General features: G+C 43.1%; 1 protein-coding gene across 4 annotated transcripts in view; it reads right to left on the bottom strand.

The window, feature by feature from the left end:
- Positions 1-18,235, bottom strand: part of CTNND2 (catenin delta 2) — a 925,778-nt gene that overhangs the window by 34,202 nt on the left and 873,341 nt on the right. For all 4 annotated transcript variants that reach the window (XM_042953082.1, XM_042953076.1, XM_042953088.1 and 1 more), the window contains 2 exons: positions 15,658-15,868; positions 10,397-10,481 (listed from right to left, as the gene is read on the bottom strand). In XM_042953082.1, coding sequence (XP_042809016.1) covers positions 10,397-10,481; positions 15,658-15,868 — 296 coding nt within the window. The remainder of the gene's footprint in view (positions 1-10,396; positions 10,482-15,657; positions 15,869-18,235) is intronic.

Genomic DNA, 18,235 nt, shown 5'->3' with positions numbered 1-18,235 from the left:
GAAAGACCTTATTTGTCAATATAAACGTCAACAAGCAAACGCCCGGATTTATGGAGGAGACAGTATCATAGCTGAGTTTAACCTCCGCCTGTTTGTTTCTTACCCCAACTTGACATCAAGTGATTTAGAAAAGAAAGAACCTGAGGAGTTGCGATTATAAGTCTTGAGGATACTGGGCTTGGGTTGTTCTAGAAACTGGCTGAAGTCCTTATGTCCTTCCAGTCATCTCTTGAAGAATTTTTCCGTCACATTAGAAAGATTAATAAATTCCTTGATAAAATGACAGCTCTACATTCAGTAGTTTAATTTATGTCTATAAAGGATTTACTGCTTTCCCATCAACATCTCAGATACTCGCAAAGCAAAAATCTACTAATTTTCAAAATGGCAACATGTGAAGGCCCTTCTTACCGTAAAGCTTAAAGATCAAAATTTTGAAATTTTGACACTGTTGTGTTTTTTTCTTGACAATATTTCAAAACCGCTTTCCAGTTCTCACTGGGATCCAGTACTGATTTTTAAATTTTTTTTTCATGTTTATTTATTTTGAGAGAGAGAGAGATAGAGTGTGAGTGGGGGAGGGGCAGAGAGAGAGGGAGACACAGAATCCAAAGCGGGCTCCGGGCTCCGAGCTGTCAGCGCAGAGCCTGACGTGGGGCTCGAACTCATGAACCGCGAGTTCAAGACCTGGCCGAAGTTGGACACTTAACAGACTGAGCCACCCACGCGCCCCTCCAGTACTGATTTTTTCAATGTCTAGCAGGCGAGGATGACGAGTCCATGACTCCCGTTTGTGGCAGAGGGACCATGGGCTCGTCTGTGCATTGTGGCCTCCCCAAAGCAGTGAAAAACCACACAAGGGCTGTGTCCACTCTCTCATCCTCTATGGTCTGGACATTGGAGGAAATCTGCAGGCATCCCTCACCCATCTATAATTACTTATTGATTTCTTGTTTTGTGAGTGCAGTGATGGCAAGAGCCAATGAAATGAACACGGCAGCAGTAAGAAAAGGGAGCCCCTGTGTGAGACGGGCCGTGAAGGGCATGACTCCAATCCTCCCTAAGCTCATTAGTCACTGGCTGAATGGTGCGCACAACCTGAGAGTCTATCTTCCCGACAATAAAAGGAAGGACATTTAAAGATTCGTTTTATGTTCTGCTTCTCTCATCCCAACGGCAAGAATGAATACAATATCTCTATCCAGAGAAACACGACTTTACTCGGTTTCAAGCACAAACAATTTGGCATTCTGGGAGACATCAGCTCATTGTGAAAGATAACTGATGTTTCTGGGTGGGGGCCACGATAGGAGTACAGCTGCGAGAACACTGGGCAGTGAATATTAGTGGAAAGAATCAGTCTGGTTTCTAACCCAGATGATTGTCAACACGAGGGCGATTCTGACATCTGATCTGGCTTTGATTTGACTCCTGCATTTATGGACCAGGGATTTTAATTCACTCTTGGACAGGTTGAGTGGATGCTGTTCTCTCTGGAGCCCTTCGAATTTCTTAGAGCAAACTAACAAGGCTCGGTATCATAAGCTAAACACTGTGACCCCCTCCTTGACAATAGGGACTGTTCTCTCCCTTTCCACAGTCTGTTTTAAGAGCCCAGCGTGTTTTCTAAGCAGGAAGTCCAGGAGAAGCAAAGCAATGCAAGAACAAAGGTACGTTTCCCTCATTCCTGATCCTTTTCTTTCTGCAACCGATACTCAGAGGCATTTTCGCTGTGGTGCCCTGAGCCTGCCTGCAACGTCTGCTCCATCTCAGGATATATCTGTGCCTCAGAAGACGGAGCGGGCCCACTGTGCCTGGAGGGCCATGATTTCTCATTGAGTGATCACCCGAGGAGGGTCCCCCTGGCATCACACGATGGCCTGGGGTGACTGCAGGTTGCCAGTGAAGCTTTTCTTGGGACCCCCTGGGGTCATCTTTGTGGAGCACAGTGGCCTTACCAGCTGAGTGCCACTGAGACCCAGAGACCAGCACGTGGCCTGGAGGTACAGAGAGACAGAAATAACAAAGAGCTGCGGTGCTGAGCTGGAGATCTAGGAATGAGTCCCGCGCAAGACAGATGCCGTGGCAGGTGGCAGGGAACCTCCTGGCCGGCAACCTGACCGAGGGGCCAACCGCAACGAAGGGGGGGAACAACAGCCAGTGAAACCTTCAGGCTTGCTCCTTGGAATCCCTTATTAAGAGGTCATTTTGCCCTAACATGAGCGCGAGCATTGATCACCTCGTTTGCACTTTTACTGACTGAATACTAACGTAGAACCGTTTAACTATGATGGAAGAAAGATTTGGATCCAAAGCCTAAAAACAATGTGCTAAATCTGGTTCACATCTGAGTCCCAGCGATAAGCAAGCCTACATTTTCAGTGACTGCTGGGTACAGAACACTTTAAGGCAAAACAGGCCACGGACATTTTAAAACCCAATCCTGTTACTGAATTTGTGTTCAGGAATTTGTGCTCATGAAGACCAATAAAACAATGATCTGTACCGGCTAGGAAGGAGATAAATGCCAATTTTCCATGTCATTAAGCCGAGGGTTGCATACAAAGCCTTCAGACACTGGCAGCCAAGAGGGGAAATCTAGAAGTTTGGAGAACAGAGTAATCAAAGTAGTTCAAGTAAACTAAGAACCTCAAGTTTAAAAAAAGTGGAGCCATCTGCTTTATTTTTGCCCGAGGGATAGACTGGATGTATTCATTTTCTTCCTTCCGATTTTCTAGCACATAGTAGTGCAGCCTCTTTCAGGCAGTGTTTGCTCATTTTGCATGTAATTCAGGATTTTGCTCTTTAGGAGTTGGTATTTTTTTAATGTTTATTTATTTTTGAGAGAGAGAGAGAGGGAGAGATAGAGCATGAGCCGAGGAGGGGCAGGGAGAGAGAAGGAGACACGGAATCCGAAGCAAGCTCCAGGCTCTGAGCTGTCAGCACAGAGCCCGATGCGGGGCTCGAACCCATGAACCGTGAGATCATGACCTCAGCTAAAGTCGGACGCTTAATCAACTGAGCCACCCAGGCGCCCCAGGGGTTGATATTTTAATTGTACTAGAGTCAGAGGCAAGTTTCATTGCCATTTCTATTAAGAAATGACTTGTGATATAAGTTCACAATGCAAATCCTTTCACAATTAATATTTGAACCAAGCAAGAAAACTGTTTTCTATAAAAGTACAAATAAATCTGGGGCACCTGGGTGGCTCAGTTGGTTAAACATCCAACTCTTGGTTTCAGCTCAGGTCATGATCTCATGGTTTGTGGGACTGAGCCCTGTGCTGGGCTCTGCACTGACAGTGTGGAGCCTGCTTGGGATTCTCCTCCTCCCTCTCCCTCTCCCCTTCCCCACTCGTGCTTTCTCTCTCTCTTTCTCTCTCTCAAAATAAATAAACATTTTTTTTAAAAGTACAAAAAAATCTTTTTAGATATTAAATATTATGGCACCTTCTGCTGCAACCTTTTTAGCTGTAAGCTCAAACTATTCATAATGCTTAGAAGTTTGAATTAAAAAATTTTTATTCATTCAAATGGAAATACCTTCCAGTTATTTGAAATTATAAGGAATGGCCTTAATTCAGCCCTGGAGAAGAGGTCAGAAGGATGACTTTCAGGGTAGGTGATACAGAAAATGTAGGACAAATGAAGAAGATTAGGTGGGCAAGTGGGGTGGTGGGGCATGGACTGTGGAAGGGCTTTGGAGGGTGGGGAGAGAAGGAGGGAAAGTGACCTGGGGACACAGGAGTTCAGTATAGCTGGTGGCTACATGTAGGCAGAAGGCCAGGGGTGAGCTGGGGAGCTAGGCTGAGGCTGCTCCTAAAAGGTCTCGACGCCTGAACTAAGATGTTTGGACTCCATCCCGAGGCAATGGGAGCCACTGGAAGGTATGGCGCCCAAGAGTCACTTAGTCAAAGTTGCTTTCTAGAAAGTCTGCCCTGCTCGCCCTTTGGAGAATGGCCTGGAGAGGAGGCAGCCCGAGGGTGGAGAACCCAGTTACAGGTCTGTGGCAATCATCCAGAAGAAAGAAGCCAGCCGTCTCACGGTCATGACCACAGGAAGAAGCAGACGGAAGCAGAAGCGTGGGGCTTTCTGGTGGGATGGATGCAGACACGTGAAGGAGAGGAGAGAGCCAGCGATGGTTCCTGGGTATGGGCTTAGGTGAGGGAGGATGTAGGACGAGGAGTCAAACCCAGGAGGGTAGGTCAGTTTGAGATCCAGTTTTGTTTGAGGCATCTGAGTAGGTTATCTGGCAGATGGCCAGATGTACAGACAGACAGACTCGGAAGAGCCCTACATGTGGGCGGTAACTGAAGCCCAGGAAAGAGTCCAGACACCAGGAAGAGGCTGTGCATGAGATAAGAAAGATCTAGACACAGGGGTGCCTGGGTGGCTCAGCGCTTAAGTGTCTGACTTCGGCTCAGGCCATGATCTCGCTGTTCATGAGTTCAAGGCCCGCGTCGGGCTCTGTGCTGATGGCTCAGAGCCTGGAGCCTGCTTCGGATTCTGTGTCTCCCTCTCTCTCTGCCCCTCCCCTGCTCATGCTCTGTCTCCCTCTGTCTCTCAAAAATAAATAAACACTGAAAAAATTTGTTTCAAATAAATTAAAAAAAAGAAAGAAAGGTCTAGACACACACCCAGGGGACATCACATTCAAGCATGAACAAGAAGACGAGCCCAAGAATGATGAAGAAGCAGCAATCAGACAACTTGAGGTGACTTAGGGGACAGTGATGTCATAGGAGTCACCAGAAGAATATTTCTGTGAGTGATGCTGTTTTACGACATCATTTTCAGACTGGAAAACACACAGGATCACAGCAGGGCTCCTTGTCAGGGAAACGTGGCATGCTATTTACTAAGTCAGGGCTTGAGCTCATGTCTTCTTTTTGCCGTCCTAGATTCCACCATCCTCTATGTAATGTTAGTCTTCAGTACATGTGACCTGCACACACACGGGTTGACACTAAGTAAAATAACAGCCTTCACTTCCCTTCTAAAACCATGGCAACTTACATTGTCATTAATGGCCTCCCTGTAAAGCCCCGTGTAACCTGGTTTACTTATACCCTTAGAGTGCAAGCTGGGGCACTAGAGAGGCATCTAGGGGCCAGGAGGAGAGAGGGTAGGGAAACCAAGGAGGAAGAGAGCTATGAAAATGTAGAAGCCAATAATGATCATGATGATGATGGTGATGGCCAAATGAAACCCTTGGATCCAAACATCCAGCTGCCTGTGAACAGAATGGCAGAGAGCATTTGTCAGCCAAATGGCATGAACAACGAACAATTTTAGAACTCCCATGGGCATATGACTTTCCAGTTTACAAAGCTCTTTGATGATTACTGTCCCATTGGGCACAATCAGCGATCCTACCAGGCATGTGTATCTGTGTTTACTGCACGGTTGAGAAAACCAAGGGGCGGGGTGGGACTGACAGAGAGATGCCCGCTGTCTCCATCAAAGGATGTGATGGGTCTTTTGACGCCAGACTGGAACACAAAGCAGAAGGCAAGTATCAAGGAGGCCCAGGCCTCCCAAACCTGTAGGGCCCTGAGGACATGTCCAGATGCCTAGAGAGAGCATTCCACCAGGTAGAATTGCCACAGGCCATTTTAAGAGGTTATTCACTTCTCTGGAGACTCCGCATTAGTAATGGCTGGTGATGAGTTTCAGATAAAGGCTATGAGACAACACCAGCACACCTGTGAGCATTGACAGTGAGACCTGGTGAACTGAAGGTCTGTGCGCTGTCCGTCTGCAGGAAGGCACCACAGGGCTGCCCAAAGTCAATTCCTAACTAATAGGCAGGGAGGTCTCAAGGCACTTGCCATGTCACGCTGCTGGTGAGGGGCAAGCCGCTCCTTGGATCTCTGGCCATGTGATTCTAAGCCCTGTGCTCTTTGTACTTCACCAGGTAGAAGGATGAGCCTCCCTGGCACTCACTTGCTCTTGAACCGTATGGGCAGGTGAGTGCCAGCACCAGGGAAGCCCAGTCTCACTCTCTTTCTTCCGTTTTAACTAAATTTGGAGGAATATTCTCATTTGGGGGTGCCCCCTTACAGAAAGGATCCTGACAAACTTGCACGCATGTAGAAAAAAGAGAGAGTCATGCAAAGGTCATGGAAATGCTGATATATTAGAACTGAGCATGTCTGGCCTGGGAAGGCATGACCTCGTGGAGATGGAATGACTAGCTTCAAAAACAGGAAGGCTATCGTAGAGAAGAAAAATTAGACTTTTCAGAATGGCACTGGAGGGCAGAAGTTGCTGATCAAGAGATTCTTACTTAATGCAAGTAAGAAGTTCTGAATAACCACAGCTACCCTAAAATGGAATAATATGCCTCATTAGACAGTGAATGCAATTGATATTAAATGTATTTGAACACAGGGAAATGACTACTGGAGCTTTTACTGCCTTTCTTCTTCTAGTAAAATAACCACCTTCCTCCCGCCATAAAGTTTAGCGAGGATCACGGCTGCTCGCTTTTCCCATCCTGCCTCGTTGCTGGGTACGGCCATGCGACTGAGTTCTTGGTGCGGGGATGTGAGCAGGAGTTCAGCACTTTTTGTATCCTTGCTTACAAGGACCTCACTGGTCCTCACTTCCCCTCTCTCTCTTCCTGTGTGTTGGAATGAGAGACGGCCGAGCTAGGGAACTTTGCCTACAAAGGCAAGGACAACAAGGCAAAGTACAGCAACAAGATGGCTCCTGGAATCACCTGCTGGCCCTGGGCCACCTGCCTACGGTTCCATGAGTGGGAAGTAGATACCTGTTCAGGTGAGCTTCTGAACACTTTAAAGTCTTTTTGTTAGAACAGCATAGCCTGCATCCCAACCGGTATAACTAGGTCTGGGAGATGCCGTACAGACCATTAAGGCATTATATAAGGGTCTGTAAACAATGATTTCTGTAATCGTATAACTCTATGTCTCCCCACCACCCCAATTTTGTCTCCTTTCTTCTAAAACCAGCTGTCCCGATGGTCCTTACCAGGGTCAAACATAAGCACCCCATTATGTCAGTGACCTCAATTTCCTAAAGTACCGAGGTTTGAAGAAGTCCAGAATCATTGACCTCCAGTTTGTCCTTCATGCCTATATCAAGGGTTCATTTTCTTTTCCAATACCAAACAGCCTCTGTGATGATACAGTGGATAAAGAAGTTTTAAAGTTCTGTTTGTGGTTATCCAAACTTAAGGACTGGTTAAAAAAAAAAAAAAGAAAAGAAAAAAGATGGTGTATGAGGCATGTGATAAGATTCTTCTGCAATTGTTGATGTTCCTTTAGGGAAAAAAAGTCCAGGCCTCACTAAAGTTGAAGGTTCAGATAATACAAATATGTTTTGGCTCACAATGTGTCAGGGACCAAACATAATTTTGTATTGGTCAAGACACCCAGCCACAAGAATATTCTGATGTATTAAATGTGTCTCTCTATGTAAAATAAAGTCATTGAGCTAATGAAATGAGACCCTGGCCTCTGTGTCTGAGCCCTGGGAGGAAATTAGCCAGTGACAGATGGACCTTTAATTCTGTCTGATAGATATGCCATTTCCATTTCTCTCTTTCTACTCATGTTTTCCTCTTACGCATAATGCCTCTACGTCTTACCTCCTAATTTATGCAAACTCCATGAATTCTTCAAGATTTTGCTCTGTACTTTTCTTAGCCCTAGTTCATCCAGTAAATTTGTAGTACATATCTCTGAAACTATTGAAGTTACTAGTAATTATTCCATATTTCATTAAATTTTTTAATGTTTATTTACTTTTGAGAGACAGAGATAGAGCATGAGCGGGGGAGGGGCAGAGAGAGAGGGAGACACAGAATCCGAAGCAGGCTCCAGGCTCTGAGCCATCAGCACAGAGCCCGATGTGGGGCTCGAACCCACAAACTGTGAGATCATGACCTGAGCCGAAGTCGGACGCTCAACCGACTGAGCCACCCAGGTGCCCCATTCCATATTTCATTTTTACCCACATTAGCTACTTCCCATGTCTTATTTTTTCTCTGAAACTCTTCTTCCTTTAAGCCTACGATAGATGTTTAATAAACAGATTTGAAGCGTGGAGAATTAAAAGATACGGATCAGACATTTTTTCAATGATATGCAAATTGTCAAGGAAGAACAAAAAGGAAATCTATTTCCCCACTGATTAAAAACAATTCACAAGCATGAATGAATCTGGTCGTCTCACCAAAGGAGTTTTCAAAAAGAAAAGCTTTTGTGAACGGTGAGCTTTGCTATGATGATATTGAGCATAAAGGTCCTCATTTCATTTCACAACCGCCTAATTTGGAAATTATTAAGAACGGCTCTTTCTCCACCTTTTTAAATCATGGGTCAACTGAAAACATCACCACGGGTCAACTGAAAACATTGGCATCCGTTTCCCCAGCTCATCCTCCTTGAATGTCCTCACACGAAACACATTTTGAATCATCTTTAGCTCTTGATTTTTAGCTCCATTAAATTCCTGTCAACACATTTTTCTCCTTCATGAAAATTAAAAGACAATTACACTTTCTGGACTGTACTACCGACACAGAAAGAAACTATGATGGCAAACTTATACTAGTATTCAACAAATAACTTGTAGAGTCTCTAAAAGCAGTTCCCCTTCGATGCACATAAGTAGGGGAAGGTGTATTTCAGCAAACAAATGTTCAGGATCCAAGGGAAAGTGGAGTTTATTTGAGGCAGTCATATTTCATCGAGCTTCCGGAGCCACCGATTCAGAACGACCAGCTCCCTTCTAATTGATAGCGCGTTCTTCATGCCAAGCTGCCTGTTCAGCTGAAGGATCCTGCCCTGGGAGAGAATTCATTTGGCTCCTGGAGGAGTCCAGGAAGGAACGAAGTAGGGATTCTGGGATGTGAATTTCAAGCGAAACAAAACGTAACCCAAAACATTTGAGAGAAGGGCTTACGCTAACGTGCCAAATATTTAGAAAAGAATATAATTAATCTACAACACTCCCCTAACACTGCGTTTTGCCATCTCGGTTTCAACTTAAACACACTTGCTCTCAGCAAATGGGAAAATCTTGAAAGAGAAATATATAGGCTAAACTTTGTAAACTCGAAGTGCAAAGTAATGAGAGCATAAGGGAGATAGATAGAAAGACCTTGGGGTAAGTCTACACACAGGCTCCAACTTAGTAGAACCAGTTATTAAATATTTACTCTTTTCCCACTGGCTTAGAAAAATTTCCCTCTGGCAAGATAGGTCTTGGTCTCTGTGATGTGACCTCTTGCCGCAGCCCCACATTCCCAACCCAAGAATGGCAGGCTAGGGGACGAAGGCAGCAGTGACGTTGGCTCCTCCTTCTTCTCATGCCGGTGGCCAGAGGGTGTAAGGAGGTACTCTCAGCAGTTGTTGAGGAAGCCCAGGCCCCCCACCCCAGTCTTGTTTAAGCTTTCTGAATCCCTACGGAGATCAATGCCTACACTACTCTCCCTGCGGATTAACGATGGTCTCTTCCCCGGTCCATCCACTCAAATCTATCATGGGATCATCAATCCTTTAAGCTATCCACATTTGCTGGTCCAAGAACAACAGAAACAACTTCTGAGACATATTGTTAAAAAATTCTCCCCTTCTAACCCTAAAAGGAAAAGTTATACACCCTTTATTTACCATCACTTGGAAATGAGGTAGAGAGCAAAATTTCTTGATGTGACATTTTCCCCTTATGATTTTACACTTGAAACCATTTTGGGGATGAACACCCTTGCAACATGTATGATACAAACTCCCTCCTGCCTCCTGAGAGTGTGTAGGACAAATGCCTAGCCTCTGCCTCCTGATGTGCACCCATCATTAGGAACATCAGGCCTTTCCTGCTGGGCGGTAACTCAGGGATGGGTGAGGCACACAGGGCAGGCTGTAGGGTCTTCTCCTCGTTGCTCTTGGGCTGTGACACTTCTTGGCTTCCTGAATTGCTTTTTACATTTTTTTTTTTCTGTCTTCTCTCCACCATTATTGTTGATGCCTGTTTTTTCTTTTTTCTTTCTTTCTTTCTTTTTTTTTTTTTTTTTTTTTGGCAAAATCGCTCAGTTCATTAATTTTTAGTCTATTGTACAATATGGAAGCTTGGGAAAACAAAGTTACTTTCATTTCCGTGAGACAATCTAGGGTAAGACCCTATGCATATGGGTCTGTCTAATCCAGAAGGTTCTTGGATCTTAGTGTATATTCGGGGACACTTGCTGACCCCTCTCTCCTGCTTCCTCATTGACTGTTCTGCTTTTTAGTTGTGTTTCCGTCACTTGGACTGTTGGACAAGCACTTTCCATATGTATAATGTATGTGGTTGTGACCAGATATTTTGTCTTTGGGCTCAGGGTCTGTGTGAACCAGGGACCAAGAAGGTCAAGCAAATCTTACCTTTTTGTAGAGACTCCTCAGATCTCGGTACTGCCACATGCTGTTTAGGACCTGAGATGCGGCCTTGACCACTTTTGGAGAGTGTCTGATAGAGAGAAGACACGTAAGATGGTAAAAGTGGGGAAGCTGGGTTTCAGACTGACACTGACTCATCAGGATCCAGCGTTTACAGAAAAAAAACCACATCTGTATGGCTTCCCGGCTCTTTCCCTCCCACCCCTGGGAGTGCAAGGGATGGTCCACCAGTCTCCAACCTTCCTCTCATCGGCACACCCACGAGGGCAAGAGATAGGAACACAGTCAGTTTGGCAAAGAATTTTCAAAATGCAAAAGGAAGAGCAGAGCCTTGAGTCTGAATGGAAATTTAGTGTTTGACTATAAAGTGGAAAAGAAAGAAGAGAAACACACCGATCGGGAAGGGCCAGATTTGGGAGTTTTAATGGCAGTGTTGTGTAATATCTGTGTAGCAGCAAGAAGAAAAAAAAAATTTCATTTTCTCAGCTGAAGCTTGAGAGCATGTATAGTGTTGGTTCCGCATGCCTACGTGATTACAGGGAGCTGCTCTCCATTTGCCGATGGTACCACGCACAAGACACCGGCAGCGAAGGAAGATGTGTGTGCGTGCTCTCTCACATGTATATACAGGAAGGCATAAGCATCTAGAAGTAAAGCCCTGTGTACAATTAAAGTTCCATCCTGCGGACCATTTTTTTTTGAGTCATGGCTTTAAAATCGTTATGAAGCACACAACAGCTAAATATTTCGACTTTGGGTCGGTGCCAACCTGTGTCTCCAAACAGACACGAGGTCAATAAATCTGTGTTGCTTTAATGTGATCACATTCTTGGAAGTTATTTTGGCTGGTGGTGGCGGAAGCTATTAATTAATTACCTGTAGATTCTTTATTCTAATGGCCAATTCCATAAACAGTTGCACCCTCTAGTGGCTGTTAGTGCCACTGTGGCCTGTCTTGGGCTGGCGCATTTTTCTGTAAAGGGTCAGATAATAAATATACGCCACTCGGAGGGCCATATGGTCTCGATCACAGCTACTGAGCCCTGTGACTGTACCGCTAGAGGAGTCATAAATAATACATCAGCGAGTGGATGTGGCTGCGTTCCAATAAAATGTTATTTACAAAAGCAGGCAGTGCAAAAGCAGGTGGGATGTGGCCCCTGGCCTGTAGATTGCTGACCCCTGGTCTATGTGTATGGTGACTCCTGGAGTCGGGCAGGACATAACCATTCATGAGGACTCCAAGGTGAACCCACCTGAAGCTGACCAGTGGGGCAGTGGCCCAAAGATTCCCAGAAGATAAAATCTGAGTTGGGACCAAAAATGCCTTTGAAATAAAATGGCTTTTGAAATAAATAGAAAGTGAGCAGATGGTTAGATGGGATGAGGTTGAGGTTGGCTAGGAGAGCCAGAGTAAGTGGAGGTTGTGAGGACATGCATTTTGTGATGGAATTATGGGATGTTAATACATGGTCAATTAAATGTCTGCTATTTTCCTGGGTCTTCAAGTTTGTGATTTAGACCAAGTAAGTTGAAGGTTCCTTCATCCACTTGCTTACTGGTGACAGTAACAGTCATGCTTACTATTTTTATCGCTGAGATGAAATACAATTTTGGCTGTGTTTGAAAACACTAGTTATATCATGCGTTTTCAAAAGAAAAAAAAGTAGAGTTCTCATAAATTCAATTTTTTTCACTATGAAAGATGAAACGTATATATGTAACACACATATTTTCCTTTACTAAATGCATGGTTGCTAAATGATTTCAGAATTTTTGTTAGTATCATGTGCTACATTTAATATTAGGTTCCTTTGATTTAAAGACAGAGAATTTAGAGCTTTTCATGGATACAGGTACAGGTGTGTGTTAACCTTATATAATCAATGCAGATCAAAGGTTAAATGTTATGTGTTGCTGTATTTTATCATTGTTAGCTAGATATTTGTCCACGACAACAGTTAAGCAACTCTTGAGGAACATGAATTAATATTCAGATAGTGGTAAGCTGGTCGAGACACAGCATGCAAAAATTCTTCAGAAACAGTGTAATTTTTTTGTTTCTCCTTCTTGCTTGGGTACAAAATAGAAAAAGACTACAAATGTGTAATGAATAGCAGGTTTTAACCTTTCAATTAAAATGCCAACACATCACAGGGTCATAACATGCAAAGGTCAAAGACATATTGCTTTTTTTTTTATACTTTAATTTTGACCCATCACTAGACTGATACCATAGCAACTTCTACTTGAAAGACTATAACTATTGATTGAAGGACTGAACAATTGAGTGTTTCTAATGTGACAAGTGATTATAACCTAAGCTGCAATACACAGTTCCTTACTGACAAGTAACGGTTGAGACTGTTAATGGCTTTTCTGTCTCATGACAAAATGCAGTGACACAGTCAACCCTATTTCCTATATAATTGTTAAATTTAGAAAAAAAACCCCAAATGTACTTTTGAAAGAGATAGATGTGACAGGATGTCCATAATGGGTGTTTAAAATGACGTGAAAAGAATAATTTAAGTTATCCAGACTTGAAAATAGTAAGTATAAGATTCCTATAAGAGTCATTGATGATTATACCACACCTGATCTTCACCAACATTGTCAAATGAGGGGTGACTGAGGATGTCCGTTGGTGCAATTCATCGTGGGTGTTGAGCACAGCTACTCAAAGCCGCAGGACCCCAGAACCCCAGTGTTGGTGGTTGTATTAGCAAAAACAATGAGTTGTACAGTTCAAACAGACTATGACTGGCAACTCACCAGTCCGACTCATTAATGGCATGGCATATTTAAATTTCTGTATATTTAGAAGTAAAACACATAAATACATAAAAATGGAGAGTCGTAGAGAGGCATGTTTTTCCACCTGTGCCTTTATGCTATCTGGAATTTACAAATCAGGTTTGAATTAAACTGATTTCTGTTAATAATTTTTAAGGACATTTTAGGGAGGGCAGATCTGTACAAATTAACCAGAGCAAACTGCTCTCCCTCCATTTTTCAATGATTAATCCCCAATTTTAAAAACTCTCCTTTCAATAAAGAATTTCTATTTTGTTAAAACTTGTCGAAGGCCTTGGGAATCACAGCGCCTAATGTCATAACAGAATCGAGTGATAAGTGGTGAGTTTAGTGTTAAGATTCAGAACAGTTCTTCTGGATTCCTTTTAAGGGCGGTGAAAAGCAGTAACCAAATTCAAGTGTAGGTGGGAGATGAGGCTATCTGCAGTTATAAAAACCTTGTTTTGATCCCCAAATTAGTCATTATATAAAAAAGAGGTAAATCACATGGAAGGACGGCTGAGATAAGCAGGAAAGTAGGGAAGATGCCTGACTCAACCCAGTTCAGTGCTGCTTATTCAACTCGTGTGTAAATCTCGACTATTAACTTTGGAAAAAAAGGGCAAGGGCTAATGAAATGAAACACATGACTTTCTTAAAAGAAATTTTCAGTCAACTCAAAGGACGGTTATGAGATCATCTATAGTGAAAGAAACTTCCCATTAACAATAATCAAGATTGGACAAGACCTATCAGGACCATTTTCTGGACTGGCATTGTGGATACACACTCTTTCATGGATGGTTTCCTGAAATGATTTTTAAGTTAGTTTCACCAAGTAATTTTCTTTGACCATAGGACTGATAAAAACACCTCTTCTCTTTAAGGCCCATTTAGTGATGTATGCTACAGTAAGGATGTTCACACAATTGGAAGAAATTAACACACGCCAGACCACCCTCAAACTCTCTGTTCTTACATTTCAGAGAAAAAAAAATCTTTGAACATCTCATGAATATGCACAAATAGGTCAGAATGTTTTGTGGACTATGGTTTTATTGTGTGTGTGTGTGTGTGTGTGTGTGTGTGTGCGTGTGTGTGTGTGTGTGTTTGCTTAAAAAAGCATTGACATATTAAGCTCTTAATGTTCAAAACGGGTAAGCATTTCACTTAGAGATTCCAAAGTTCTACAGAAGCTCTATGAAGAAGAAAACCATGTGGTTTCGTGTTTATGTAGAATAGCAATCTATTTTAAGTACAACATAATAACATACAATTCAAGCCAACTATCTATATGACACCATTACTGCATGAGTCCAGTGGGGCTTCTCTACTTGATATAAAAAAGTATTCGAATCCTAAGTTGTTGATTGAACCTATTTGAAGGTCTTAACCAGAAACCAGAGACTTCTTTTATTATACAATGGTAATATCCTGAATCAAATGAAATAATGAGAGAGAATTTCCAAATAGTCTCAAAGTACATCCTTTACAGCCCTTAATAATGGAAGAAAAATTATTTAGCGTTTAGTTGTGAAGAAATGGGGGGAGGCAGGGAGTGGAAAGTCAAGAAGTAGACCTTGGGTAACAAAAGGTTTACCCTCTTAATCTCATTGATTACATCGAGGGATTTCTAGGAGGCAAAATTTAATTAAGGTTTGTGAATGTTTCTGTAACATTGACAGCTTGCTGATAGACTGACACCCTGGCTTCTGAAGATATGTTTTGGTTGCATGCAGCAAGATACCATTGATTCTTAAATCAAATGGGGGACATTTCCATTTCCTGGAAGTGCGGCTGGTCAGACACAGAACCTTATCTTTCTTTATTCCACTAGTGTAGAAGTCCTTCCTTACCACCATCCCCTCTGCAAAATTCTATTCATGCTTTAAGACTTGATTATCACGTCTTGGATACTAGGGCAGCCCCTTCCTCAGTTTTAGACTGGAAAGGACAGGCATAGTGACTTGTTAAATTAAACTATTTGCCTCAAACGCGTGGCTAGCATGGAAGGATGGCAGGTCAGCAATGAGTTCTTGGGCTCCCCACTGTGTGCTCCCTCACCCTCCTTGCATGGCTTGCTCCGTACAGCCGACGAGGGAAAGGGCACAAGGGTGTGGATCCATCATGAACACCCGGGCCTGCAACCACAAAGGAACAGCAACCACAAAACACTTTCACATACTCAGGTTACGCGGGTTGTCTTTTCTAGTGTATGCATGCTGGATTGTCAAATGTATCTCTCCAGTATCACGGCAGTCACCAAGACTACCAGCTAAAATCAGCTTTCACCACGGGTGGGAAGCCTGGAAACCATTTGCTCTTTGCCTCCTCTTGAATATCCAATGACATTCAACAGTGTTACCCGTAACCAATGGATGCCGCGTACACTTAGAACCAATTCTACCAATACCCATTCCACAGTGATATGAAGTCACCGTCCGACTTACTTATCTCCTTTGCTTTTGGAGATGCCAACCAACTTCTCGATGCCGCCCGCATCCCGTAAGGCCTTGGCGTTCTCCATGTTCTTGGTGATCACTTCGTGCAGGGTGCAGCAGACGGCTGTCACCGTGTCATCTGACATGGCCTTGCTCGCTGTGTTGTTGCTGTTGTTCCCACCTGGAAGCCTGTGGACGAGGTCTCGCATGGCATATTTGCCTTTGGGAGAAAAAAGTCAAGGGAAGAATTGAAATGAGGCCAGAATGGAAGACGAGGGGAGAGGCGATGGTAGGAACAGGGGAGAAAAACCGAGAACACAAGAGGCCACGTTAATGCATTATTGTCTGTTTCTCATCACTGAAAATTCTCTGTTGGGTCACTGCTCTGTTGGGCATGGGCCACTGAACCCATACAGAGAACAGTTTTTCCCTCATGGTGAGTGCATGGACTTTCTGATGGATGTGGGATAGAATTTCTGGGCAAGTTAGTCCATGACTGTAAACCTAGGCTTTTTAAACCTGTACAGCAAGAACACTAACGGTACCTATCTCACAACACTGTTGCAAAGATTAAATGAGTAAAAGTGTGTAAAGTATGTAAAACACGAGGAGTACTGAGGATGTGGGACTCTGTAGATGTGAGCTGTCAGTGGTTCTTGAAGTCAAGAAAACATATGGTATTCGAACATCACATCAAAAATACCTTGATGGGAACTACGTTGGGGCCTGAACTATTTAACAAGTCAGAGTCAAACCACAAACATATGGACAGCATGATCATATACGTAACTTCCGAGTTCTGGCCCTTATAAAACAAAGAGAAACACTCAAAGCAAGGGAGAGAGGCTTTCCAAATGATGTATAACTAGGTGTCCTTGGAACTCTGGTAACCCAATGATCCACCTGTCTCTCTGATGGGATTTATTGTCTGGTTCTACCATATAACACTTACTAATTTGACACATTCCCCTTTGTGTGAAAAACAAAGAAAATAAAATCCAACTTTGCTTCCTTAATTTGCTTCATCATTATTAATCTTGCTGCTCTCAATGATAGAGGTACTTATAATGACATCTTTATGGAGTACTTCTGGTTTACAAAGCATTTTAGGCATTCCAATAACCCTGCAAGACATTAATTCATCCCACCTGCAGCTTCCAATTCTGTTCCATTAATTTACTTCTGGAACTAAGTAAATGAGTGCCTGTAGCAAAGTTGGCTGTTCTTAAATTTTTCAGATGGAATTGGCACGTGTCCAAATTAAAATCCCTTCCTTGTCTCCTATCCCCCAATTAGACATATTTAGCTAGCTCCTGAAAGCCATTTGAAATACTTTTCTTCCATACATGTCCCTAAAGGATAGCCTCTTCTGCTGTTTAATCCTCCAGTGCGAGGTGCCTGGGGTAAGGAAAGGGAACTCATGGGAGAAGGCAATGACATCTCCATTCCAGGCATTAATAAATAAAACATAGGCCCATGTCATTTTGGTATCTGCTCTTATCCTATGTTTAGGTGGCTTATTTTAGCCTGGGCCAAAAAAAATGCTGATGTCTAAATTACTGAAATAGGAAAATGTCTTCGTTCACTTGATGGTAGCTGAGAAGTATCTGACAAAAATGGTTTGCCTGAAAACCCCCAAGCATAGCATATTTATTTTCTAAAGACAATATCTGAAATAGTTAGGAGAAGATCCTTTGTGCATGGGCAGTTCTCTGAGCAACTTGCTGTATGTATTTATCATTAAATCACACTCGGCTCTGGCTAAGATCTTCCTTTTGCTGAGCTCAGCATGCCGGGGCTTCATCAGGTCATTAACCCCCAGAGATTATATCGTAAGGCAAATCTGAGTTCCACAGATGTGAGAAGATGGATGAATGGGGGGATGGATTAAAATTTTTCTTCCTCAGGGAAGTGATAGAGGAAGGGAACAGAAAGCTATTTCAATCACTGGGCATACAGGGGCATTCACGCTCCTGACGGAGTATGGAAGACTGTTTGTGACCTTGAACATCACTGAGGTTGAAAGCAAAAATGAAAAGAGAGAGAAGATTCGGCTGCAGCATTTTCCAGTTTTTGTTGTCACTGTCAGTTAAAAAGTTATCTCAGATAAATTTGAAGGTGTGTTTCATTTTGCATGCTTTCCAAATCCAAGAGCCGTGAATGAAATACAAGGTGTCCCCATAACATTCAGGTGACACAGGCAACTGCTTCCTCCCAGAGCAGCCTTCCCCGCTTGCCCCACGACGCTGTATAAACACTGTTTTCCATTCCATGGAGAATGATAGGAGTCACCGCCATATATTACCTACCACCACCTGTCAAGGAAACCCATTGGAATGATTTTATTTCTAGTATTTCCAATACAGTTCACTGACATTTCACTGGACAATTGGAGATTTTTCATATATCTATTTATTAGTCTATGTGGAGGGATACATTTTCGTCTAAATTTTTGACCATCCAAGTGAAGAAACAAATCAAGTAAAATCATTCCATAGAGGGGAAAACCTCTGGACAAAGTTTGTTAATCCTCTAAAGGGCATACAATTGTTTTAGCCTTCGATTATGCTTCTGAGAAAAGATGTCT

This window comes from Panthera leo, chromosome A1 (genome assembly GCF_018350215.1).
Source record: "Panthera leo isolate Ple1 chromosome A1, P.leo_Ple1_pat1.1, whole genome shotgun sequence".
Taxonomy (NCBI): domain Eukaryota; kingdom Metazoa; phylum Chordata; class Mammalia; order Carnivora; family Felidae; genus Panthera; species Panthera leo.
Note: the sequence above shows the minus strand (reverse complement) of the source record. Positions and strands in the feature narration are given on the sequence as shown.